The following is a 26,839-nucleotide window of genomic DNA, read 5'->3' on the forward strand; positions in this document are numbered from 1 at the left end:
GATAATGTTGGGGAAAATAAACAGCTTCTAAAATATCTTCCAACTTGCATTATACAGGCAGATTCTCCATCTCTTAATGTCTTCAAATCAAGACTGGATGTCTTTCTGGAAGATGTTTTAGTCAGACAAGTTATTGGGCTCAATACAGAGGTGACAAAGTGAAATTCTATGGCCTGTGTTATACAGGAGGCCAGACTAGATAATCTAATGATTCTATCTATAAAGCAATCATGTTTTTTTCTAATGAACCAAGTCTTTAGTACTTCAGTCCCCTCAGCTCCAGTTCAATAATTCACCCATTAGAGAATGAACTATTGGTTTTAGTTTTATTTAAGGTTTTGTAACGTCTTAACTGGGAAAAAAAACAACAGAACCTGGAAGTAAAATTGCAATGTCATCCTAACACTCAAAGAGACAGAATCAACATGTAACAATATACTAAATATACGATACCTGATCTGGATGTATCTTTGTGTGGGCCACAGGCAAAATCTGAAATAAGAAAATCCCATTATTGGATGGAATATATAAGCCTCTCTTTCTACTCTACTAGAAAGTAAGCTTCATCATACCAAAAATATTTAAAACGACAGATAGAAGATGTTCATATGAAATGATATAATGACTCGCAAGATGAGTGATTTACTGACTGCTGATGGAATACATATATTTATTTCCTGCAAAGTAGGGATAAAGCTTACTTGTCTTCATAAAGCAACTATTACTTAAATTTGTTGATGTGAAAAAAATTTGCATAACTTTTAAGTTGCTTGCTTTAATTCCAATTACTTCAGGTTTCAATGAAGTCTCATATGTCTCACTAAAAGTGGTAAGGTTTGAAATGGATGTGATGTCTAAGACATTTAAGTGGCTATTAAAATTCAGGGTGGTGTCATTATTTTAACCAATCCTACTTCCAGTGAAATGTAAAATTTTGTATTAATACAAATATTTTTTAAAAAAATTAAAACTGAATACTACAGTACTTTAAATCCAAATGCCTATAAGCACTATTGGTATTTAAAAATTCCAATACTGGTATTAATTTTGCAACACCATGAACTGACCTGATGTGTTGCTTTCTATCTCTAACAGAAAGACAATAATACAAAAAGTTGGAAGTTATTTGTATTATAGTGGCACCTGCTCAGCATTCTCATAAAGTAGTAATGGAAAACAGTAGTCTGGGTTCACAAAATGAGAAAAGAAGGAGTTTACTTAATTCTGTTGTTCTAATCGCCTGGTCATTACAAACCCCATCTTCACTCTATGTCCTAGATGTTTATATACATGGAGGTCACCTGATGGTGTGACAAAGAACCAAACTGACTATGTAATGATAAAGTGATGTTGGAGATAGTCGCCAATGGACAAAGACTTTCCCGACTGCAAGTCAGACCACCAACTGTTATCTTCAAACATAAAATTAAAACTAAAAAAGATAGGATTTTCATTAGGTCCCCTGCATCCCTGCATTTGGACTTGACCAGAATCAACAAAAATGATCCAACTTCTGTCCACAATGGTTTTGAGGCATTGGCACAAGTGGAAGAGGAGAACAACCCCAATGAACTCTAGAATAAAATGAAAACTATTATGCTCAAAACTACCAAAGTACACATTCCAAAAAGTCAGCATTGGAGCGCACCATTGTTAACAAAGAAGGTGTTTGAGGAGGTGGAAAAACAACGCATAGTAAAAGAGAATAGGTTGAAAATGAAAGAACATAGGAGAAAATACAAGGAACTGAGCAGAAAGATTCAAAGGCAGACTAGACAAGACGAGGAAATATATAAGGACAAAATGTATGGAACATGAGAACTATTAAAAAAAGTAATAATACAAAAGATATGTTCACAGTGGTCAGACTCCTTACCAAAATATCTTCCCTGCACTCATAGAAAGAGATCATGATGACAGAGTCCTCACTCAGGGTGATGGCATTAAATACTGGTGGAAAGACTACTCTACCAAACTGAATGCCTCACCAGAGCCACTATAATGCAGGACAACAGAAAAGCATTTGATACTGTCCAATAGGACAGTCTTTGGAAGACACTGGCAGGCATGGGAGCGTAAAGCATCTTACTGAACTTATTGAAAGTTTCTACTACCACCAATAGACCACAGTGAAGTAGGCAAGAATGAGTGGTTTTTCACTGAGACAAGTATGTATTTTTGTCTCCAAGCCTCTTTAACATGTATGCAGAATTTATTACAATCCTGACAGGAGCCGCTGGGTGCTAATGCAATAAAAATAATACACTGTGAAGAGCTTGGGGCCTCTTTTTGCTCTAAACCCACACCTGGACAGTGGCTTAAAGAGGAACACTATTCAAGATGCTCCTTCCTAGAGGACAATGGAGAGGGTGAAAGGTGGGTGGTTGGGGGGGGATAAGGGATTGGGGACTCAAGGTGGAGTGGGGATAGATAAGAGCATGAGGGGGCAGTGAAACAGGGTGAAGGTCCAAGGGGGTGAGGCCAAATAAGAGAAAGGATTCCAGGAGATAGGGGCTCAAAGGGGTGGGAGCAAAGACAAGGGGGTGAGGGTAGTCTGCAGGGGTGGGAGCAAAGGGGAGCAGATGCTGGGGGCACTTGGGGCACTCTGGGGGGTGGGTCACTCTGGGCGGGCGGAGGGGGGTGGGGCCGGGGGTCAGTCCGGGCGGGCGGGCGGAGGGCTGGAGGGGGTGGGGCCGGGGGTCAGTCCGGGCGGGCGGGCGGGCGGTGGAGGGGGTGGGGCCGGGGGTCAGTCCGGGCGGGCGGGCGGGCGGCTGGAGGGGTGGGGCCGGGGGTCAGTCCGGGCGGGCGGGCGGGCGGGGGGCTGGAGGGGGTGGGGCCGGGGGTCAGTCCGGGCGGGCGGGCGGGCGGCTGGAGGGGGTGGGGCCGGGGGTCAGTCCGGGCGGGCGGGCGGGCGGCTGGAGGGGGTGGGGCCGGGGGTCAGTCCGGGCGGGCGGGCGGGCGGCTGGAGGGGGTGGGGCCGGGGGTCAGTCCGGGCGGGCGGGCGGGCGGGCGGCTGGAGGGGGTGGGGCCGGGGGTCAGTCCGGGCGGGCGGCTGGGGCCGGGGGTCACTCTAGGCAGTAAGGGGGCGCCGCGTGGGCCCCGGTCGCACTCACGCACCATGACGGTGGCGATGATGGAGAGCAGCGCGTCGCTATAGGCCAGGAGCCGGGTGGAGGCCTGGGTGCGGCCCAGCTCCTCGCTGAGCCGCGGGGGCCCCGGCGCCGCCTCCCCCTCTGCCTGGGGCCGCAGCGCGGACATGTGGGCAGCGGCCGGAGCCGCGTCCCGCCGCCCACGGGAGACTGGAAGACTGGGGTGGGGGAGGGGAGTGATATAAGCGCGGCCCCTAAGGGCTGAAGGACCGCCCCCCCCCGCCGGCCGCGCCCGCCCCCCCCCCGCCGGCCGCGCCCGCCCCTGCCCCTGCTCCGCGGAGTCACCCGCAGAGCGTGGGCAAGGGAAGCGGCGAGGCGGCCGAGGGGTGGGTTTGGGCAGAGCTGGATCTCGGGAGGTTGGGGGATGAAACAGGCAGCGCTGGCTCTCAGGGGGTCAGCGGGGTGGATCGGAGGGGTCAGAACAGGCAGAGCTGCGGCTCTGGGAGGTGGGGGCTGGAACAGGCCGAGATGGGTCTGAGGGATGGGGGTCTGTACAAGCATAGCGGGGTCTAGGGAGGTTTCTGAGAAGTTCTGCATGAGGGTGGTCTTCCCTTAGGGGATGCCTCATCTTTCACATGTCTGTGGACATCTGTGTCCGTAGTCCTGAGGTTGTGTCTCTCTCAGCATCTGGGTCCACCCAGCATCACCCACTGGAACGTGCCTGTGTGAATGGAGTTTGCCCGCTGGCCAGCCTCCAGGCATTCCAAAACCATGAGCCACCCCAATCAGAAGTTTTAAGAGTAATAATACATTTTGGGGTCTTCTGATTTTTCAACAGTTAGGGTTGTCAAGGTTCCTTCCCCACTCTGAACTCTAGGGTACAGATGTGGGGACCTGCATGAAAACCTCCTAAGCTTACTTTTACCAGCTTAGGTTAAAACTTCCCCAAGGTACAAACTATTTTACCCTTTGCCCTTGGACTTCCGCTTCTGTGTTTGACTGGTTACTGGGAAAGAGTTGTTTGGAAACGTCTTTCCCCCCAAAATCCTCCCCAAAACCTTGCACCCCCCCTGCCTGGGGAAGGCTTGATAAAAACCCTCACCAATTTGCGTAGGTGACCACAGACCCAAACCCTTGGATCTTAAGAACAATGAAAAAAGCATTCCATTTCATACAAGAAGAATTTTAATAGAAGAAAATGTAAAAAGAATCACCTCTGTAAAATCAGGATTTTAAATACCTTACAGGGTAATTAGATTCAAAACATAGAGAACCCCTCTAGGCAAAACCTTAAGTTACAAAAAGACACAAAGACAGGAATATCCATTCTACTCAGCACAGCTTAATTTTCTCAGCGATTTAAAGAAATCATAATCTAACGCATATCTAGCTAGATTACTTACTAAGTTCTAAGACTCCATTCCTGGTCTGTCCCCGGCAAAAGCATCACACAGACAGATCCCGACCCTTTGTTTCTCCCCCCCTCCAGCTTTGAAAGTATCTCGTCTCCTCATTGGTCATTGTGGTCGGGTGCCAGCGAGGTTATCCTAGTTTCTTAACCCTTTACAGGTGAAAGGGTTTTTCCTCTGGCCAGGAGGAATTTTAAAGGTGTTTACCCTTCCCTTTATTTTTATGATGCCCCCCCCAAATCACAGATAGGGTGAAACACTGGCTGGGATTTCCTCCTGGAGCGTTAGGAAAAAACAGAGTTAATAAGACACATGCACCTCTAAATATACTACCAAGTATATAAAGATTCACAATATTTTCCACATCTCAAGGACGATTTTAATCAGCTGATTCTAGGAAACTTTCACGGGAGAGTGCATCAGCCACTTCGTTAAAAGCTCCTGAGATGTGTTGGATGTCGAAATCAAAATCTTGGAGAGCTAAACTCCACTGAATAAGTTTTTTGTTATTTCCCGTGGTGGTATGAAGTCACTGTAGCACAGCATGGTTGGTTTGCAGGTGGAAAAGCCGTCCCCAAACTTATGGGTGTAGCTTTTCCAGAGCGTAGATAATGGCATAACATTCTTTTTCACTGACTGACCAGTTACTTTCCCTCTCAGTGTTTTGCTGAGAAACACTACATGGTGGAATTCTTGATCCGGTCCTTCCTGCATTAAAACTGCTCCCACACCACACTCGGACGCACCTATGGTAACTAGGAATGGTTTATCAAAGTCTGGGGCCTTTAGTACAGGGTCAGACATGAGTGTTGCTTTAAGCTGGTTAAAGGCCTTCTGACACTCTTTGGTCCACTGAATGGCATTTGGCTGTTTCTTTTTTGGTTAGGTCTGTCAGTGGGGCGGCGATTTGGCTGTATTGCGGTACAAATAATAATAATATGTAATAATGTAATAACCGGCGAAGCCTAAGAAGGATTGAACCTGTTTCTTAGACTTTGGGACAGGCCACTTTTGGATAGCATCCACTTTGGCCTGTAGGGGGTTGATAATTCCTTGACCCACCTGATGTCCAAGGTAAGTCACTCTGTTTAGGCCTATTTGACACTTCTTAGCCTTAACAGTTAGTCCTGCCTCCCTTATGCGCTCAAAGACTTTTTGTAGATGTTCCAGGTGTTCTGCCCAGGAATCCGAAAATATGGCCACATGGTCAAGGTAGGCGACTACATATTCTCCTAATCCCGCTAGGAGACCATCTACAAGTCTTTGGTAGGTGGTGGGTGCATTCCGCAGCCCGAAAGGGAGTACATTAAATTCATACAGTCCGACATGTGTGGTGAAGGCTGGCCTTTCCTTGGCAGATTCATCTAGCAGTACCTGCCAGTACCCCTTGGTTAAGTCCAAGGTAGAGATGAACTGGGCCCAACCCAGTTTCTCTAATAGTTCATCTGTGCATGACATTGGATAGTTGTCTGGGCGAGTCACAGCATTTAGCTTACGGTAGTCCACACAAAAACGTATCTCCCCATCTGGTTCGGGAACTAGAACCACTGGAGATGCCCATGCACTGCCAGAGGGGCAGATTACACACATCTGTAACATATCCTGGATCTCCCATTCTATAGCAGTTTTAGCTTGAGGAGCTAAAGTCTGGTAAGGTTGGACTTTAATTGGGTGAGCATTACCTGTGTCAATGGAGTGTTATGCCCGTTCAGTCAGTCCTGGGGTAGCTGCGAACGTCAGCGTGTAGCTACTGCACAGCTCCTGGATCTGCTGTCACTGCATACGCCCAAGGGTCATGGAGAGGTTCACCTCTTCCACACCACCAGTGCTTTTCCCTTCATAGTAGACACCTTCAGGCCACTCAGCGTCATCTCCTCCCTGGGCTGGAAACTGACAAACTTTTCATTCTCTGGAATAATAGGGCTTTAGAGAATTAATATGGTATACCTTAGGCTTTCGGTTGGAGGTGGGGGATGCTATGAAGTAATTAACAGCTCCCAGGCGCTCCTGGACAATGAATGGCCCTTCCCACAATGCTTCCATTTTATGGGCCTGGAGTGCCTTTAAGACCATAAGCTGGTCTCCTACTTTGAAGGAACGCTCTCTGGCATGTTCATCATACCAGGCTTTTTGCTCTTTGAGCATCCTGTAGGTTTTCTTTAGCAAGGGCTAGAGAAGTTCGGAGGGTATTTTGTAGGTTGGTTACAAAGTCCAGAATGTTAGTTCCTGGAGAAGGTGTAAATCCCTCCAATTGCTGCTTCACAAACTGTAATGGCCCCTTAACCTCATGGCCATATACCAGTTCAAATGGTGAAAATCCTAAACTAGGATGTGGTACAGCTCTGTAGGGGAAGAGCAACTGCTGCAACACTAGGTCCCAATCATTGGAGTGCTCATTTACGAATTTACATATCATGGCCCCCAGAGTTCCATTAAACTTCTCCACCATGCCATTTGTTTGATGGTGGTAAGGAGTGGCAACCAAGTGATTTACCCCAGGAGCTTCCCAAAGGCTTTCCATAGTTCCTGCCAGGAAATTAGTTCCTGCATCTGTGAGGATGTCGGAGGGCCAACCTACCCTGGCAAAAATGTCTGCTAGTGCCTGGCACACACTTTTAGCCCTGGTGTTGCTTAGAGCTACTGCTTCTGGCCATCGGGTGGCAAAATCCATGAAAATCAGTATGTACTGCTTTCCTCTTGGTATCTTTTTTGGAAAAGGACCCAGAATATCCACAGCTACTCGCTGAAATGGAACTTCAATGATGGGGAGTGGCTGGAGAGGGGCTTTGACCTGGTCTTGGGGTTTTCCCACTTTTTGGCATACCTCACAAGACCGGACATAGGTAGAAACATCCTTGCCCATTCCCTCCCAGTGGAATGACCTCCCCAACCGGTCTTTGGTCCTGTTCACCCCAGCATGGCCACTAGGATGATCGTGGGCTAAGCTCAAGAGCTTGACCCGGTACTTAGTTGGAACTACTAACTGTCTCTGAGGATGCCAGTCTTCCTGGTGTCCACCAGAAAGAGTTTCCTTGTATAAAAGTCCTCTTTCTACAACAAACCTGGATCGATTAGAAGAGCTGAGAGGTGGTGGGTTGCTCCATGCTGCTGTCCAAGCTCTCTGGAGGCTTTCATCTATTTCCTGTTCAGCCTGGAACTGTTCCCTTGATGCTGGAGACATCAGTTCCTCATTGGATTGTGGACCTATGCTTGGTCCTTCTGGAAGTGATGTAGGGGATGGGGCAGTTTCCGTTGACTGTGAACTGCTCTCCGCTGGTACACTGTGTTGGGGTTCAGACTTCAGCTGAGCCTCTTGTGTAGGGTTATCAGCTGTTGCTGGTTCAGGTTCGGTGGGGCCCTCTGGTGCTGGGGTTGCAAGTACTGGATTCAGTGCTGGCAATGGGTCTCATGCTGGTTGTTCCGCCGGTGCCGGTTCTGGGACTGGCTCTGTCTGGGTCTCTGGGACTGGATCCACTTCTGCTGTTGCAGACATTGGCCTGGGGTCCGGGTCCATCACTTCTGACTAGGTCCTGGTAGAAGTTTCCAGAACAGCGCTAGGCATGACGGCTGGTTTAGTCTGGCTGCGGGTGACCATTCCCACCCTCTTGGCTGACTTCACATTATTGGCCAAGTCTTCCCCCAACAGCCTGGGATGGGATAATCATCATAGTCTGCAAAAGTCCACGTTCCTGACCAGGCCTTGTACTGGACAGGCAACTTGGCTGTAGGCAAATTGAAAGAGATGGACTTGAAGGGTTAAATTGTCACTTGGATCTCTGGGTTGATTAAATTGGGGTCCACTAAGGAAGCATGGATAGCCCACACTTGTGCTCTGGTGTCCCTCCACGCAGTGACCTTCTTCCCATCCACACTCACAGTTTCCCTCCGCTCCAAGGGTATCTGGGAGGTATCTGGGCCTGAGGACCTCTGGGGTGATTCCGTTGCAATGAATTGTAAGCGGTTTGGGGTTCTTGGGGCAGTTGGCCTTTACATGCCCCGGCTTGTTACATTTAAAACATCGTCCAGCTGACGGGTCACTGGGGCGAGGTGGGTTGCTGGAGAACGGTGTGGCGGGACGATAAGGTGGCTGGAGGGTTCCTTGGGGGGTAGGTGGGGTCTTTGGCTGCCCCCGGTAGTAGCGGGTGGTCTGAGGTTGTCCCTTCTGGTATCTGCTCCAACTGCAACCAGTTTTTTTTCTTTTCTGCCACCTCCACCCATTTGGCTCCAATCTCCCCTGCCTCGATTACAGTTTTGGGCTTCCTATCTAGGATGTATCTTTCTATTTCCTCAGGAACACCCTCTAAGAACTGCTCCATTTGCATTAGGAACTGCAAATCTTCTGGAAATTTAACACTTGCTCCTGATATCCAGGCATCCCAATGTTTCACAATGTGATAGGCATTTCTGGTAAATGACACGTCTGGTTTACACTTTAGGGCTCTGAATCGCCGAAGGGAATGCTCGGAGGTTAGCCCCATTCTGACTCTCGCCTTGGTTTTAAACAGTTCATGCTTCTTCATGTGTTCCTTAGGCATTTCAGCCACCACCGCAGCTAAGGGTCCACTGAGCTGTGGCCTCAGCTCTACCATGTATTGGTCTGTAGAGATGCTGTACCCAAGGCAGGTCCTTTCGAAGTTTTCTAAGAAGGCCTCAGTATCATCGCCTGCCTTGTAGGTGGGGAACTTTCTGGGATGGGAAGTGGTACCTGGAGAACGATTGCTAGGGTTTGTAGGTATCTTCTGCTGAGTCTTTGCCTTCTCCATCTCCAGTGCATGCGTCCTCTCTTTTTCCTTCTCCTCCTCCACATGCTTCCTCTCTTTCCTTCTCCTCCAGTTCTTTGTCCTTGGCCTCCATTGCTCTCCTATGGGCAGCCGCTTGGTGTTGTTCTGCATCTTTCGCTGCCTCCATTCTGGCTAACTCCAGTTTGTGTTGTGTCTTGGTTTCTGTCATCTTTACCTCTCTGCTTTTTACTAACTTTACACCCGAGGGTTAGAAATAAAACAAACAAAACTTGGCTTGTAAAGTTTTGCTGTGCTGTAATAGGATACCTATAGTGATTGTCAGCATACAGAAAAATTTTAAAAAAACCCCTAACACTTTTGGCTCCAGGCAAATAGGCAGAAAACCCCTCTAGTTGCTCTTAGGTTAAAAAAAAACTTCAGGTCTGTGAAGACTTGTGAATTTCCCTGCAGGAGGTTAACTATCCTGCCTTTAGATAGAGAAAACTCCAGCTCACAAAAGACAGTGCCTTTTTGTCTCTGCTCTGGCCCCAAAGCAGAGAAAAAAAAAACCCTCTAACTGCTTTCAGTTTAACCTGCTTTCCAGTAGCCCAAAGGAAAAAAAAATATTTCCTTTTCAAATCTGTGCTTCTGGTTCAAAAAAATCTCAAAATGATTTCAAGTTGATCCCACTGCTCTGCCACCATGTCAAGGTTCCTTCCCCACTCTGAACTCTAGGGTACAGATGTGGGGACCTGCATGAAAACCTCCAAAGCTTACTTTTACCAGCTTAGGTTAAAACTTCCCCAAGGTACAAACTATTTTACCCTTTGCCCTTGGACTTCCGCTTCCGTGTTTGACTGGTTACTGGGAAAGAGTTGTTTGGAAACGTCTTTCCCCCACAAAATCCTCCCCAAAACCTTGCACCCCCTTGCCTGGGGAAGGCTTGATAAAAATCCTCACCAATTTGCATAGGTGACCACAGACCCAAACCCTTGGATCTTAAGAACAATGAAAAAAGCATTCCATTTCTTAAAAGAAGAATTTTAATAGAAGAAAAGGTAAAAATAATCACCTCTGTAAAATCAGGATGGTAAATATCTTATAGGGTAATTAGATTCAAAACATAGAGAACCCCTCTAAGCAAAACCTTAAGTTACAAAAAGACAGGAATATCCATTCTATTCAGCACAGCTTAATTTTCTCAGCGATTTAAAGAAATCATAATCTAACGCATATCTAGCTAGATTACTTACTAAGTTCTAAGACTCCATTCTAAGTCCCCGGCAAAAGCATCACACAGACAGACACAGACCCTTTGATTCTCCCTCCCTCCAGCTTTGAAAGTATCTTGTCTCCTCATTGGTCATTGTGGTCAGGTGCCAGTGAGGTTATCCTAGCTTCTTAACCCTTTACAGGTGAAAGGGTTTTTCCTCTGGCCAGGAGGGATTTTAAAGGTGTTTACCCTTCCCTTTATTTTTATGACAAGGGTTCAGACAAGTACCTTTTTGGGAAAAAAAATCCCCACAACTATAAGAGGAAAACACTTTATTTAAATGAAAGAAGACATTTTCAGTTATTGACTCCAGGAGCTGGACCATTTTTCATGAGACATGCAACACAATTTCGGCAAATTTCATGAGACATGCAACACAATAGCAAGAGTTGGCAAATACTACTTGAGTGCTGAGTGTGCTTGGCCTTGCATGGGACATAGAAGATGCAGGCCACACCTTGCAAAACATCTGTTCAGATCAGAAAGATTTTCTCACAGGGTGAGATGCATTCTAATAGTGCCTTACAGACCTCCTCCCTTCACAACCATCCTAGCAACTACAAATGTTTGCATGGAAAGGTTGACATTAATAGTGTTGTATATTTAGGTGTTGCTAGTTCAGTTTAACAGCTGGAAACTTGGGGAGCGAGCACCATGTGACAGGTCAGCTTTGGGGACTGCTAGTGAGGGATCTGTGATCCACTGAGCACAGTTTGGAAACCACTAATCTAAAGAAATAACCATGCAAAGCATCTCAGGACTAGAGGATGGATAAATTGTACTGCTGTAGCAGCATTTCTAGGTGTGTTAAATATAAGAATTAATTCATAATAGCACTTCAGATGGCAGGTGTATGCATGCATGTTACTCCAATGTGTGTTAGTTGGTCTCAGTTGTAATTTAAGTATGGGATACCAGAGATTGTTATAGTCTTCATCAGGGGAAAGATTGTAAAAACATCTCACCGATGTGCGCAAAGCACAATCTCTCTCATCACCATTATGCATTTTTGTTCAGTAACGATGTCAGCTTGATATATGTATAATAGACCACAATACTCCTGTGTAGAGAGATGGAGGAAGGACAACCACATATCTACAAGGAGAGAAAGTGGCACCATTAGCTGGAAGATATAGGGTACGGAAAGCTCTCAAGGAAGAGAAGCACATCAGTCATCTCAAGGTGAGGAGGAAGAGCAGCAAGAAGTGGGGCAATGCACACTTCAGGTAGCCACTTAGATGATTCTTCTGTTATAATTTGACATAATTAATCATGGCTTAAAATGAAAACAAACATCAAACTTTGGAATTACTTTGTGCATCCTAAAATGCCTCTGGCATTGTTTTTGGTGTTTTGAAATGCTTCAACTCCAGAAAGTAGCTGCTTTGCAATAGGTATGATAACCAGTAAGCTGTGGTGAGGACTATTGCAGATCATAATCAATAGCTTACTTAAGTCATTTCTTTTAGGGGCACTCACCACCATCAAAGCTTCCTGCAGCTAATGCTTAAATTGTAAAGTCTCATCAGTTTCCTGTGTAAGCAAATGAGCCTGAGTAAACATTTAAGTAGCTTCACAGAGTTCCTTCTCTATTCTAAATTGGAAAGGTTGGAGGCTAAGCTAGGTAAGTGAGGAATGAGTTGGTTAATACTTCAGCTGGAGTTTTCACTGAAGTTTCAATTAGCACTGGCCAGAGTGAGTAGCTCTAAAACAACTCTAGTTAATAGTTCAGTATTTTAAAACTAATATGTATGCTGCAAAAAAGTACCTCACATGCATGCCATATTTCATATCACTGTTTGCTTTTTTTTTTTTTTTTGCATTAGACCATGAACATGTCAGTTTCACTTGGGCAGTCAGTTAGTTTCCAGTCAATTTCACTTGAACACTTGTGCAGGAACAATGCTGCAAAGCTTGTGCTTTAAATACTATAGGATAATGTATGAATGTTAAAAAAAAAAGTTCGAACTTTAAAAAATGTAATAGTTTTAAAATCCTACATTTGGGACCAATTTGACACTGACAGTGTCCTTTAATCTTTTTCTAGAAAATCCAGTCTCTGACTATTGGATTAACAAAAGGCTTCTCAAAGTGGGAGTGAAGATACTTAGGAATTGAAGCTTCCTGTCTGCCTCTTGACTGATCACACAGGAGTAAAACCGCATAGGGTTAAGACTGATCAGTTTGAGATGTTCATTCGTATAGTATTAAAAATTTTATTAAGTTGTTTCCAGGACAACTTGCTCTGTTTGCTCCATGGAAATAGTAAAGACTCATGCACCTGCAAAGGCTGGACTAAATGCCTTTTCTTGCAGTACTGGAAGACACTTCAGGTAAATTAACCATCAATTCTGATGAGTGAGCAACTGTCCTCATCAGTTTTCCAAACCAACCTGTTACCTGAAGTAAAGAAGTCGAAAGGAATTCTGCAGTTGGATGTGTATTGTATCATAGACTATCAGGGGTGGGAGGAACCTCAGGAGGTCATCTAGTCCAACCCCCTGCTCAAAGCAGGACCAATCCACAATTTTTGCCCCAGATCCCTAAATGGCCCCCTCACAGATCGAGCTCACAAGGGTGGGTTTAGCAGGCCAATGCTCAAACCACTGAGCTATCCCTCCCCCCTCTAGATATGCCCTGTAGATATTCCTGAGCCTGTAGGGGAAGATTTTGCAAAGCATAGCCTCTGAGTATATGAAGTATGTTAGAAGTCTCTAAAATTCATTAATACAAAATAGTGAATAGATGCACCATGATCAGGTTAATAGTCCCATGGTATACAGACCCTTTCAGGGTAATCCTAGGCCAGCACAATCCTGCTCCAAGTTCTGACCAGTACTGAGAGTTCTAGTTCCTAGAGGTCAGGAGACAGAGCAAGCAAGGCCTGTTGGGAAGGGGGACAGGTTATAAGTCGGGGCGGGCAAACTTTTTCGCCTGAGGGCCGCATCGGGTTACGGAAATTGTATGGAGGGCCAGTTAGGGGAGGGGGTTGTGTCCTGGCCCCCACCTCCTATCAGCCCCCCTTCCCCAGAACTCCTGCCCTGTCCAACCTGCCCTGTTCCCTGATGGCCACTATGGGACCCCTGCCCCATCCACACACCGCCGCTCCCTGTCCCCTGACTGCCCCTGTACTCCCTCCCCTAACTGCCCCCCGCCGCCCCATCCAACCCCCTTCCTCCTTCTCCTTCCTGATTGCCCTGCTGGGACCCGCCGCCCCATCCAGCCCCCCCGCTCCGTGCCCCCTTACCGCGCTGCCTGGAGCACCGGTGGCTGGCGGCGCTACAGCCGCGCCACCTGGCTGGAGCCGGGCCACACCTCAGCTGCCACCATGCAGCACAGAGCACCGGGTCAGGCCAGGCTCTGGAGCTGCGCTGCCCCAGGAGCTCACAGCCCCCCCACCCAGAGCATTGCACCCGCGGTGAGGTGAGGCTGCGGGGCAGGGGGGGACAGCAGGGGACGGACTGGGGGTGAGCCTCCCGGGGCAGAAGCTCAGGGGCTAGGCCAGATGTGGCCTGTGGGCCGTAGTTTGCCCACCTCTGTTACAAGTGAAGCCTATTGCATAGAACAGAGAGCAGCCGGGGGAGCAGTGTGCCTGGGAATTTCTTCAGTCCTCTAGTCCCTAGGGAAGAGAGCTGGAAAGAAGCCAGGGATGTCCAGAGGCCTAGAAAAGGCCAAAGACCAGTGATGCAGCTGGGACTCTCACTTTGAAGGAGTGTCTCCTTTAGCAGTAAAGCAGTAGTTTCTTAACATTATGTCAGAAATAAGAAGTTATGCACACAACTAGCCTAGTGAATAGTTTGTTCTTATATATTGTCTTTATTCTCCCTCCCATTGTTCCCCTGGTTGCATCTTTTTTTTAAATTAGAATGTCAATTCTGCTTTGTATGGTGTGTGGTAGGGTCCAGTCCTGACTGGGGGCCACAATACTGGTAATATATTTAAACTTTTTGTTACGGTGTGCTGGAGTAGAATTTTTATAATTGGATGAGTTGGTGGGTACCATGAGACTTGTTCATATGGTGTTGCAGGTTTATGTAAATGGCCGTAGCTCTTGTAAGCTTGTGTTTAACTCTTATGTAGCATGTAATATGTGGCTCTTTGTAGTGAAAAATTATATGTTAGTGTTCTACAAGACTGGAAAGTGGTCACTTGAATACAATTATAAGCTATTTTAAAACTATAAATATATATTTCTGCAAATTTTATGCCTCAGAATTGAGGCTGGGGTAGTGTAAGCTGAGTAGAATAAAACACAAATACTATCTAAAGGCACTTATTTTGGGGGGAAGTTGAAAACTGGGTTTATGTTTGGGGAAATAGCTTCAACCATAAGTATGGAATAGTTCTAATCTGAGAAATGAGAGTATAAAAAGGTGCATTTTCAGTGCTGCATCTGTGGATTCAGTCATAACTATTCTATTTAATGCACATACGATCGGACAACTTTTTACTCCTGCAAAACACAGTTCTAGCAAAATGGAGTGGATTCTTATCTGGTTGGTTTATCAGCAGAATTAAATTCTGTAAGCACTATTGCCTGTGCAATCACACTATCTTCATTATTTCTTTGCCACCCCACTTAAAGCTATATGGTTACACAGGTATTACTGAAGGCAACATTTTCTCTGCAGAATCTGTTGCTGGTGGTGATGGATGAAGAAATTAGTTTTTTACTTCATTAGACTGAGCTTGCAGAGCTGAACTGGAGAACAGGTGTAAACTGAGCTAAGGTGAGACAGAAATTACTGAGACAAACATAGAATAGGGTTGCCAGGTGTCCGGTTTTCAACCGGAATGCCCAATTGAAAAGGGACCCTGGCAGCTCCGGTAAGCACCCCCAGCCAGAGCCTTCACCCCAGGGGTGGGCAGATGGCGGGCCAAATCCGGCCTGCCAGCCATTTTAAGCCGGTCCTCGAGCTCCCGCTGGGGAGCAGGGTCTGGGGCTTGCCCCGTTCCAGCTGGGGAGCAGGGTCAGGGGCCACTCAATGTGGCTCCCCAAAGCCACATCATGGCTCCCTTTGGTGCTCCAACCGGGGAGCAGGGTTGGGGGCTGCTCCATGTGGCTTCTGGAAGCGGCTACATGGCCCCCCTCCGCTCTCCAATGGGAGTTGCAGGGGCGATGCCTGCTGACGGGGCAGGGTGCAGAGCCATCTGGCTGCACCTCCACATAAGAGCCAGAGAAAGGACATGTTGCGGCTTCTGGGAGTCGCTTGAGTTAAGCGCTGCCCGGAGCCTGCACTCCTGAGCCTCTCCCCACGCCCCAACCCCCTTCCCCAGCCCAGATCCCCCTCCCACCCTCTGAACCCCTTGATCCCAGCCCGAAGCACCCTCCTGGACCTCAAACCCCTCATCCCCAGCCCTACCCCAGAGCCTGCACTCCCAACCAGAGCCCTCACCCCATCCCACACCCTAACCCCAATTTTGTGAGCATTCATGTCCTGCCATACAATTTCTTTTCCCAGATGTGGCCCTCAGGCCAAAATGTTTGCCCAACCCAGCCTTACCCCCTCCCACACCTCAACTCCCTGCCCCAGCCGAGAGCCCCCTTCTGCACCCTGAACCCCTCATTTCTGGCCCCACCCCAAAATCTACACTTCCAGTTAGAGCCCTCACCCCGCCCTGCACTCTAGCCCCCTGCCCCAGCCAGTGAAAGTGAGTGAGCATGGGGGAGAGTGAACCATTGCGGGAGGGGGAGTGTAGTGAGTGGGGGTGGGGCCTTAGGAAAGGGGCAGGGCCTGGGAAGGGGTGGGGTTAGGAAGTTTGGTTTTGTGTGATGAGAAAGTTGCCAACCCTAACAGAACCCTTTCTACAGTAATTTCTCAGAATAGAACCCTCCTTCAAACACCTGTAAAAGTCTGCTGCTGTCCAGCACTCCCTCTTGTGGCCAGGGAGGGACAGTGCCTGCTTGGTTTTTTTTCAATTACTTAGACAAAATACCTCCTTTGTGGGGTCTGGTTTACTAGGTCTTTTTACAGAGCACAAACCACTTTTTTAGTATCCTGAGTTCACTCCCACTCTGGGTCCATACAAGAGACCAAGTAGGCTTCCTTTCCCCATGTTCATGAGACTCTAGCCCTCCTCCCACAGCTGGGCTATACTTCAGCCTGTCCCTTTCTCTCTTGAAACCAGGAATCCCCATCTCTCCTCCTGGGAGTTGGGTGTAATTCAGGTCAGCTGTAGGGCCTCAGACAGCTTCTCCTCCCATTGACTCTTTTCTCCCAGTCAATCCTTTTGCTTTCAGACTAGAAGGATTCAGCAAGCAAACTTTCTCCTGCTATTGTCTCCATTACTGTGAGGAAGGAGGCAGTATATATGCTGATCTCCTTCCAAATGCTCATCCCAATTGGCTGGGAGAGAGGGGGGCCTTAGATCAGGCATCCCAAACCATTGAAGAGCCAAGCCCAAGATCAGGGCGGGGGGATTGAATGAACCCTCGGCCCGCCTATCCTCAAGGGGACAGACTACCCCATCACACTTGGAAAACAGAGGAGAGAGGACCTGTGGCAAAGATTCAATTACATTTTTTTTTATAAATGTAAAAAAAAAAAAAGCTCTTGGGCTGAGCTCAGCTCTTAAATTATGTGATAAATATTGGCAGAATATGCATGACTTGAGCTGGAACAGGTGCAGGCCTCTGGACTGGAGCTGAAAATGTAATTGTTGAAGACAAAAAAAGGGTCTTTTGGTTTGGTGTTGGTATAGCTGCATTGTGTAACTACATCTGAAGTTAACATAACTGAATTGTTTCCAGTCTAAAAGGTCTGCCAGTTGCTTATATAACACTCAAACTTTCACCTATCAAAATACTGCTTTTTGAGACTGGTCCCCAAATAGAAAGTTGTTGTGTTTTGTTTTTTTTTGAACTTGAGCAAGAAAAAGTTCAGCTGTTCTTCAGCAGGAAAAAGGGATGGGTGAAAGATCTTGCTATTAAGCAAAATATTTTTTAAAAAAATCACCTGGTTGTAGATGTGTCTTGTGGTATGGTGACAATCCACTTGGATTTTTGTAATTTATAATACTTTCAACATACTAAACACTTACACTGGTTTTTAATCATAAGGTAGCAGGATGTACTAGTAATAATTTCCCAGTGCTGTATTAATGCAGTATATGTGTCCATAATGGAAACAGTGGAGCATGAACTGAAGGTGTGTATGGAATGAGGTAAAGCTTCATGAAATGGAGTGCATTATAAGGTGTATTTACAAGTTTTGAGTGCTTCAATATGTAAACATTTCTTTACCTATTTGCATGCAATGCTATCTTGACAAGGCTGATTTCCCCACTCTTGCACTTTGAGTGCAGAAGGTGGGGGCCTGCAAGGATTCTAAAAATGAATACCGGCCACTCCAGGTTGGTATTAAACTCCCAAGGTTACAGCTTTTCTCTGACCTTGGATGGATAGATGCTGCCAACACCCAAATGCAAAAAATCCCTTTCGGACCCAGGAAGACGCACTTGGGAATTCCTCCCTGTGTGGTACCTTCAAGTCCTTTCACCCCCTGTTCGGGAAAGAGCTGAGAAAGAAAACAAAGGAAATCAACTGTTGCCACCAGCTAATTAAACAACATATGCACAAACCTCTTAGGACACAAATATCCCAAATCCTGTTCTTAAAAAGGGTTAATTTTATTAAAAAAACAAAAAGAAAGAAAATACATCTGGAACTTAGACTATTGCTAGATTTAGAAAGAGCAAATGTAATAATTAAGCATCAAGAATGGTTTTCTTGAGATCCAGCTTAAAGGTTACAAGCAAAACAAAAGCATTTGGGGGTTAACACAGAGGAGTCCACAAGCCTTACAGAAATAAAAGAGATAAACCTAATCACATCTTTTTAGACATTTCCTGCTCTACTTACATATCTGGGATTTAAAATTGAGTATTTTTTAGGTATGATCTGGTGATTTTCATACCTAGTTCACAGCTTTTTACAGCATAGCTTCAGCCCTGTTTTTGGTCTGTCCCCTCTCTCCAGAGAACAACAGACAGACAGACAAAGGGAAAGTTTTTTTCCCAATTTTAAAAAGTTCTAGCACTCCCATTGGCTCTTTTTGTCAGGTGCCTACTCCCTTCCTTTTACCTATGGACTTTTTTAAGCCTTTACGGGTAAAGCAAGTAGAGAATAGCTACTAACAGGGATTTTGTAGATAACTGACTGGCTGGGTGTCCATAGAAGGGAGCATTCCCCCCTCCTTCATTTCTCACATATCTAGAAGTATTTAAACGGTGACTGGTTTAAATTCTTAACCTGGATCCAAGCTAAGGCCCTGATGGTACAAATGCTAACACACAGAACAGGTCTGTTGCAGTGAAGAGGTGCTAAGTGGCGCTGCCTCCCCACTTGTCTCTCTCTGCCTCCCCAGACAAAAATCCCAGTAATGAGATGAGAGAAAAGGGGGTTCAGAAAAACTCTGCAGTTCCTTCGTAGCACAGGGAGCTGATGCCTCTTCTGCTTTTAGCCACTGATAGCAGCTTCCTCTACTGCTCCCTTGTTGGCTGTACATATCCTAGCGGTACCTCCAGCCTAGCAAAGAGGTCTATGGTATGCTTGCAGGGGAGATTGCACTGGAGGAAAGAGACCTCCCATGAGAATGGAGAGGCCACATTATAAAGAGTGTAGAGACATCACCTCACCTCAAAGTAGGGTAGAAGAATAGGGACAGAGTCTGGGAGAATTGTAAAGATTCTCAGAGGAGAAAACATGGTGGGGAGAGACTCAAGTAAACCAATGGGGTAGGTGATCAATCAATCAAAGGGAGTGAAAAGGAATGGGGGCAAAGAGATCCAAATTGGGGAGAGGTTATTGGCATGGACCCTTCAACACGTGTCTGGTGTTTGTCAAATCTTGTTGTGTTAAAATGCTAAGTGATAAGCTAAAATGTCTTAATTTAAAATCTTTCAGACCTTTTTTTGGCCTCTTCAAAGTTTCCTGTACTTCTCCACCTTTGGGTTGGCTGTCTATGGGCCTACATGTAAGTAACTTATGTGAGTAGCCTAACTGAGGTCAATAGGAACACTCTTACCTATTAACTTATGTGTGTGTGGGTATGTCTACACTACAAAATTAGATTGATTTTATAGAAGTCAATTTTTAGAAATTAATTTTATACAGTCGATTGCGTATGTCCACACTAAGCGCATTAAGTCGGCAGAGTGCATCCTCACTACCGTGGCTAGCATCCACTTATGGAGCTGTGCACCCTGAAGCCCAGGAATTCTAAGGTGAGAGCTGCCCTGACAGTTGAGAAGCAGGTGGCAATAGCCCTGTGGAAGCTTGCTATGCCTGACTACTACCGGTCAGTCGTGAATCAATTTGGAGTGGGAAAATCTACTGTGGGGGCTGCTGTTATCCAAGTAGCCAATGCAATCATTCATGTTCTGTTATCAATGGCAATGACTCTGGGAAATGTGCAGGTCATAGTGGATGGCTTTGCTGCAACGGGTTTCCCTAACTGTGGTGGGGCGATAGATGGAACACATATCCCTATCGTGGCACTGGACCACCTTGTCAACCAGTACGTAAACTGCAAGGGGTACTTCTCAATGGTGCTGCAAGCACTGGTGGATCACAAGGGACGTTTCACTGACATCAATGTGGGCTGGCCGGGACTGGTGACGCTCACATCTTTAGGAACTCCGAGCTGTTCGAGCAGCTGCAGGAAGGGACTTACTTCCCAGACCAGAAAATTACCATTCAGGATGTTGAAATGCCAATAGTTATCCTTGGGGACCCAACCTACCCCTTGCTCCCATGGTTCATGAAGCCATTCACAGGCAGCCTGGACAGTAGTAAGGAGTAAGTTCAGAATGGTGGTAAAATGTGCCTTTGGACATTTAAAAGCTCACTGGCGCTGTTTGCTGACTAGGTCAGACCTCAGCGCAACCAACATTCCGAGCTCACGAAAGCTTATGCTCTAATAAATTTGTTAGTCTCTAAGGTGCCACAAGTACTCCTTTTCTTTTTGCGAACATTCCCATTGTTATCGCTGCTTGCTGTGTGCTTCATAATATCTGTGAGAGTAAGGGGGAGAGGTTTATGGTGGGGTGGGAGGTTGAGGCAAATTGCCTGGTGTCTAATTTTGAGCAGCCAGACACCAGGGCGATTAGAAGAGCACAGCAAGGCGCAGTGTGCATCAGAGAGGCTTTGAAAACCAGTTTCTTGACTTTCCAGGCTACGGTGTGACAGTTGTATGTGTTTCTCCTTGCTGCAAACCTGCCCCCTTTGTTGATTTTAATTCCCCGTAAGTCAACCACCCTCCCCCCTTCAAAATAAAGTAACTATTGTTTTGAAACTATGCATTCTTTCTTTATTAATTTTTTTTAAAAAAGGGAGATAACTTGACAAAGTATCCCGGGTGGTGTGGGTTGTGGGAGGAGGGAAGGACAAGGCCACATTGCTTACTGTAGCCACGGTAAAAATCAAAACTGTTTGAATGACAGCCTTCTGTTGCTCCACATCCTCTAGAGTGGAGTGGCTGGGTGCCTGGAGCCTCCCCCCCATGTTCTTGGGCGTTTGGGTGAGGAGGATATGGAACTTGGGGAGGAGGGCAGGTGGTTGTACAATGGATGCAATGGGGATCTGTGCTCTTGTTGGCTTTCCTGCAGCTGCTCCAGATGCTTCATCATGTCCGTTTGCTCCCCCATTAGCCTTAGCATTGCCTCCTGCCTCTGCTCTTCGCATTCACTTAATGCTTTCCTAGCCTCTAACACTGAATGCCGCCATGCATTCAGCTGTGCCCATTAGTGCGGGAGGACTGTATGAGCTCTGAAAACATGTCATCCCAAGTGCGTTTTTTTTTTCACCTTCTAATCTGCGATAACCTCAGGGACAGAGATGATAGAGGGAGCCTAGAAACATTTGCACCTGGGGGGAGATAAAAAGGGAGAGTAAAATTTTAGATGATACATTTCTGAGAACAGAAGGGAGACTCTTTCACAATGAATCAAGTAATTCACAGCAGACAGCACATGTGCTTTAGGTACAAGGTTGCATTTTGCCTTTTATATTGAGCACCTGCTGGTATGGTGACACATCACACGCGGCTGGGCAACAGAATTCGGTTTCTATGCAGCCATGGTAAGGCAAAGGGTATGCGGGGTTGGCTTCTTACGCATAACATGTGGAAATGGTTTCAAACTGCAGCAGCATCCGTTCCCATAGCAAGCAATGGTTTGGGTTTCACATTTAAAAGGAGGGACTGCGGTTTTTGGGTGGATGTGCAGCACACACCTCCTCCCACCCTACTGCATGGCTATTCTCCAGGATGATTCCTTTTAGCCAAGCGCAAACAGCCCAGCATGAACGAGGTCCTTTTACTGTTCCCTTACAAAAATTCCCCTATTTCAACTAGGTGACCATGAATGATATCACTCTCCTGAAGCTAACACAGAAAGATATAGACCAGGGGTCTCAAACATGCAGGCCGCATGAGGCCCATGGAGTTATTTGCTGTGGCCCGCCAAGCTCCCCGTGGCCCCTCCCTGGCGCCCCCCAAGTTATTACCTGTGGCCGCTAAGCTCCCCTCACCTGCCGCCCCCACACCCAGTGCACCGTGTCCCCACTCCTCTACATACCTCCAGGCGCTTCCTGCCGCCAAACAGCTGTTTGGTGGCACTTAGGGCTTTCCAGGAGGGAGGGGGGAGGAGCGGGGAGCCGCGTGCTCAGAGGAGGAGGTGGAGAAGAGACGAGGCAGAGACAGGGATTTGAGGAAGGGGTTGGAATAGTGGTAGGGAGGGGGCAGAGTTGGGGTGGAGACTTTGGGGAAAGGGTTGGAATGGGGGTGAGGAAGGGGTGGGATGAGGCGTGTGGGAAATGCTGAGTATCAGATGTTTTAGAAATGTGTGCCAAGTAATGGAAAATAACAGTACAAGAGATAAAGGACAAGGCCAGAAGATTTTGGCTGGACTGAGGACTAAACTTTGGCTGAACTAAGGACTAATGATATAAGCAGCACCTGAGAGTCTTTACTACCACAAGATAATGGAACCCAAAGATAAGAATGATGAGAACATTGGGTGATAAACAACAGAAAAGGAATAAACAAGTGCTGTATATATATTGCTGTGGGAAGGGAAATAAAGTGCTTTTTACCAGCAACTGTGTCAGTTGTCCTGTAAGCCAGCCTGCTAGCAGCAACAAATGGTGACCCTGACGTGATAGAATTCTGTGAATTTGATACCACGGACAGAGGAAGAAATAGCAGGGACCGCCGCTGCCGGTGTCCTCCGTTCGGGTGAGGAACCGGGACGTCCAAGAGGCGGGGGAGCTCCCACTGAAAGGTGAGCGGCGGGGAATATCTCTTATAATGGGAGTGGCAGCATCAGCAGATGAGCAGGCCGTGTTTAAGGTCTTAAGCAATCTGCTTAATAACCAGGGAGAAAAATTTTCCCCAGAAGCTCTTCAAAAATTGCTTCGGTGGGGAAAGCGACGGGGTGTCCTGGTTAATGCAAAGAATGTGTTTGACTCCTCGGTGTGGAAAACCGAGTGGGGGAAGACCTGTGGGACTTTGTGGGGGTCGGAAATAAAGAAGCTGCTGCCTTGAGCCCTATCTGGCGGACTGTTCATCGAGCCGTTACCACCGCAGCGGCTCAGGCAGGGGCGCGTATTGCATTACGCGAGGCATTAGAATCATCAGCGAAAGGGGCCTTCACGGTAGGAGCGAAAGACTTTTTTGGTAAAACAACGCCTATGATTCCTTTGGCGCCGTTGGACCCTAGTGAGGTACCGTTGCCCTTGAAGGATGACGACTCAGATCGGGGCGAATCGATGGCTGTGGATCAGCCTGTGTCGGGGGAATTGTCATCGGGCAATCCAGAGAACCCGTTATAAGGGGGGTCAGGATTGCCGCCCGCGGTTGTGCCACCAGCCCCTCCCCGACACATTCGGATTACTGACTTGCCTAAAACTGGAGAGTTTGATAACTTGACGCAGGACCAGATAATTCGGTGGTTATATAAGGAAGGTATTGCAGCTCAACAGATGATGGATGAGCTGGATAGAAAGGAAAACAGACCGCAAGGATCATCATGATCGCATCTGCTACAACAGCTTCAAGAGCACGGCATACCTGACCCCTCACGTTTGCCCCATATTTGTAGGTTGTGTGGGTATTATGGTGGTACGGAGCACCTCACTCCCGAGGGAGAGTTGCGACTGACAGCAGAGGAAGAATATCGCAAAATTTATGCCCCCGCTACGCAACCGGTTCAACCAAAAGTGAAACCTCCGCCACCTACGTGTTCTTCAATTGGACAAGGGCAAGAAGAACGGGGGACGGGGGTGATTTGGAGGGATGAGGGGGGAGGAGTGGGATCTCCTGACCCAATTAAGCGCTGGCATGGATTGATAAAGGATGCTATAATTGAAGGGGAATTTTTGGATGCCATGCCGGCTACTTTCCCGGTATCGGTATCAAGGGAGGGGGTTAAATCTTGGGTGCCGTTAGACTGGAAATTGATGAGGGAGGCTCAGAAAGCTATTGTGGCGTATGGCTTGAAAAATCCGTATGTACAAGCGTTATTAGAACAAATATTCTCGGGGCAAGCGATGTGTCCCTTTGATGCCCAGAAATTTGCAGACATGTTGTTAACACCCACACAGAGATTATTATGGAAGGATTCATGGAGAAAAAAGGCTGAGCACGCGGCAGTGCTTAATTTAGATAGACCCCGGGACGACCCTCTCCAGGTAGCATCAATAGACACGTTGTTGGGACAGGGGCAATTTGAAGAGCCTCAGCTATAGGCGTGATTGGTACCCCAAATATTACAACAGTCTCAGCTTCTAGCATTGGAGGCATTCAAAGAGCTCCCTGATTTGGGCACCCCTTCACCTCCCTATTTAAAAGTCACGCAGGGAGTGGGCGAATATTTTGCCCTCTTTTTGGACCGCCTAAGGACGGCATTGGATAGGGCCCCTAATTTAACACCAGACGCCAGATCAGCATTGGGGGTAGCTTTAGCCCTTCAAAATGCTAACCCCACGTGTAAGAAGATTTTGGTGACTTTACCAAAATTGGCCTCTCTAGTCGACATGATTGAAGCCTGCACTCGTGCCCCCTTGGTGGAGGAGGAGGATAAGGCAAAGATTCATGCACGCGCCTTGGCGGTAGCCTTAAATACCTGCAAGTCAAATTGGCGTAGAGAAAGGGAGGGGGGCGTGTTATTAGTGTGGAAAGATGGGTCATTTAAAACGGGATTGCCCCAAGAAAAAAGGTTCAGACTAAAGCCCCTTTTTTGTATTTGGGACTTCTGATCACTGACTGCACCGTACGCCCCCAGCAGTTGAAAATCTCTCCTCATGTTCGCACACTGTATGATGCACAGAAACTGCTAGGTGAACTGCAATGGCTTCACCCCCTTTGTGGCATCACTAATCAGGATATAATTCCTCTTCTTCCCTTATTAGAAGGGGGGGAGAGCCCCTGGAGATAAACGACAACTGTCGGTACTACAGAAGCAAGCATTACAACGAGTAGGACAGAAGGTGGGGGAGGGTTATTCCGGGAGATATCGGGAAAACTTACCCTTTGTGGTAGCGGTCTTTAGCCTAGATGCAGTATTGGAAGCGCTATTATTTCAGTGGGATACAAGGGATAAAGACCCCCTAGTCGGTTTGGAATGGATATTTCCACCGTGTAAAAATGTGCGTACGGTAACTTCCAGAATCGAAGCAATAGCCATGCTAATAGTGCAAGCGCGGAAAAGAGTAACCGTAATGACAGGAATTGATCCGCATCAGAGGAGGTTGTGCTTGTGGCCATATCCTGTTTATTTCCAGAATGAGGATGTGGGTTATCGATATTGTTATAGTGGTATTGCTTGGGTTACAGGGGGGACTCCTTGTACCCCTACGCGTGCGAATGACGAATAACCTATGGGAACGTCTAGCATTGATAGCCAATGTCACACACTTTTGTTTGTCTGATTCTGTGGCAGCCGGGGAACTACTGGGCACTTGTCTTGTGCCCATATGTCATCATCCCGAAGAAATTGGCAGTCACACCATGCTTGCAGCTTATGCCAATTTGTCTTCACAGTATTCGAATATGGCAAATTGGGGCCCCGCCAATTACTCCTTGCCCCCTGGGGCCCTATCTTTACATACCCTGTACCCAGCCGGGGCAGATAATGTAACGTGTGCGCGAGTGGTTAATTGCACACGCGCAAAGGTACCCATGGGCTGCCAAACCGTAAGTGCCCCCCTTTTGAATTGTACTAATGCGGTTAATGTTTCTTTTAATTATGGACATATTATTTTGCCGTCTGGTTGGTTTTTTACCTGCGGCGAACGAACCTTTAGTTATATTCCTGCCAATCTAAGTCATAATACCTTGTGCTGTCTTAGCCGAATGACCCTTTTGTTGCCTGGAAAGAATCAGCAGCGAAATCGGCGAAGCACGGCCCTGCAAAACACGTGTTCTGCCGATGTTACCTTATATAGTCACTCAGAATATTTGGCTTTGCTGAATGCTGTTGCAGGCATTCCTGGCTTTGCAACTTATTACACGGTGCAAACTTTGAATTCATTAGCTTGTTTTGCTGTTAAAGTGCTTAATGCTATATTACAGGCAATTGCTCTTTTAAGTATGGAACAACAGGAATGAAGAGATGCCATTTTAGATAATCGAGCTGCGATTGATTTTCTATTGCTTAAGCATCCCTGGTGTTGCTATTATGGAAAATGCTTTTAATTTAGAGAAATTAGTGTGTTGGAGTATTAAACAGTTTAATCTAATTTTTGAAATATTAACTGAGTTATTAATCGATATAGATAGCATTTGCCATGCAGTTTTATATAATAGTGCTGCAATTGAATTTTTATTATTAGCACATGGACACGGATGTGAAGATTTTGAGGGTATGTGTTGTGTTAATTTGTCAGATCATTCTCACTCTGTTCATGAGTTACTTGCAAAATTAGAACAAAATATGAATAATATCATTATAGCACACTCTTTTATTAATTGGTATCTGAATTGGTATAATTTGTTTGTGTGGTCCATATATAGTTCAATGTATGCGTTGGGGAATGTCACGGATGATTCAAGCTGCTTTTTAACAAAAAGGGGGAGATGTGGGAAATGCTGAGTATCAGATGTTTTAGAAATGTGTGCCAAGTAATGGAAAATAACAGTACAAGAGATAAAGGACAAGGCCAGAAGATTTTGGCTGGACTGAGGACTAAACTTTGGCTGAACTAAGGACTAATGATATAAGCAGCACCTGAGAGTCTTTACTACCACAAGATAATGGAACCCAAAGATAAGAATGGTGAGAACATTGGGTGATAAACAACAGAAAAGGAATAAACAAGTGCTGTATATATATTGCTGTGGGAAGGGA

General features: G+C 46.6%; 1 protein-coding gene and 1 long non-coding RNA gene across 2 annotated transcripts in view; one reads left to right on the top strand and one right to left on the bottom strand.

The window, feature by feature from the left end:
* The window catches only part of TMEM175 (transmembrane protein 175), a 52,588-nt gene extending 49,264 nt beyond the window's left edge, over window positions 1-3,324 (bottom strand). Inside the window, 2 exon segments of the mRNA XM_038403835.2 lie at window positions 454-492; window positions 3,118-3,324. Coding sequence (XP_038259763.1) covers window positions 454-492; window positions 3,118-3,258 — 180 coding nt within the window. The 5' untranslated portion in view covers window positions 3,259-3,324.
* On the top strand, window positions 3,129-15,326 carry LOC122460145. The gene is made up of 3 exons (XR_006281249.1): window positions 3,129-3,258; window positions 11,561-11,674; window positions 12,540-15,326. It is a non-coding gene; the product is annotated as an uncharacterized LOC122460145 (long non-coding RNA).
* Window positions 15,327-26,839: the final 11,513 nt, after the last annotated feature.

This window comes from Dermochelys coriacea, chromosome 5, assembly GCF_009764565.3.
Source record: "Dermochelys coriacea isolate rDerCor1 chromosome 5, rDerCor1.pri.v4, whole genome shotgun sequence".
NCBI classification, from domain to species: Eukaryota; Metazoa; Chordata; order Testudines; family Dermochelyidae; genus Dermochelys; species Dermochelys coriacea.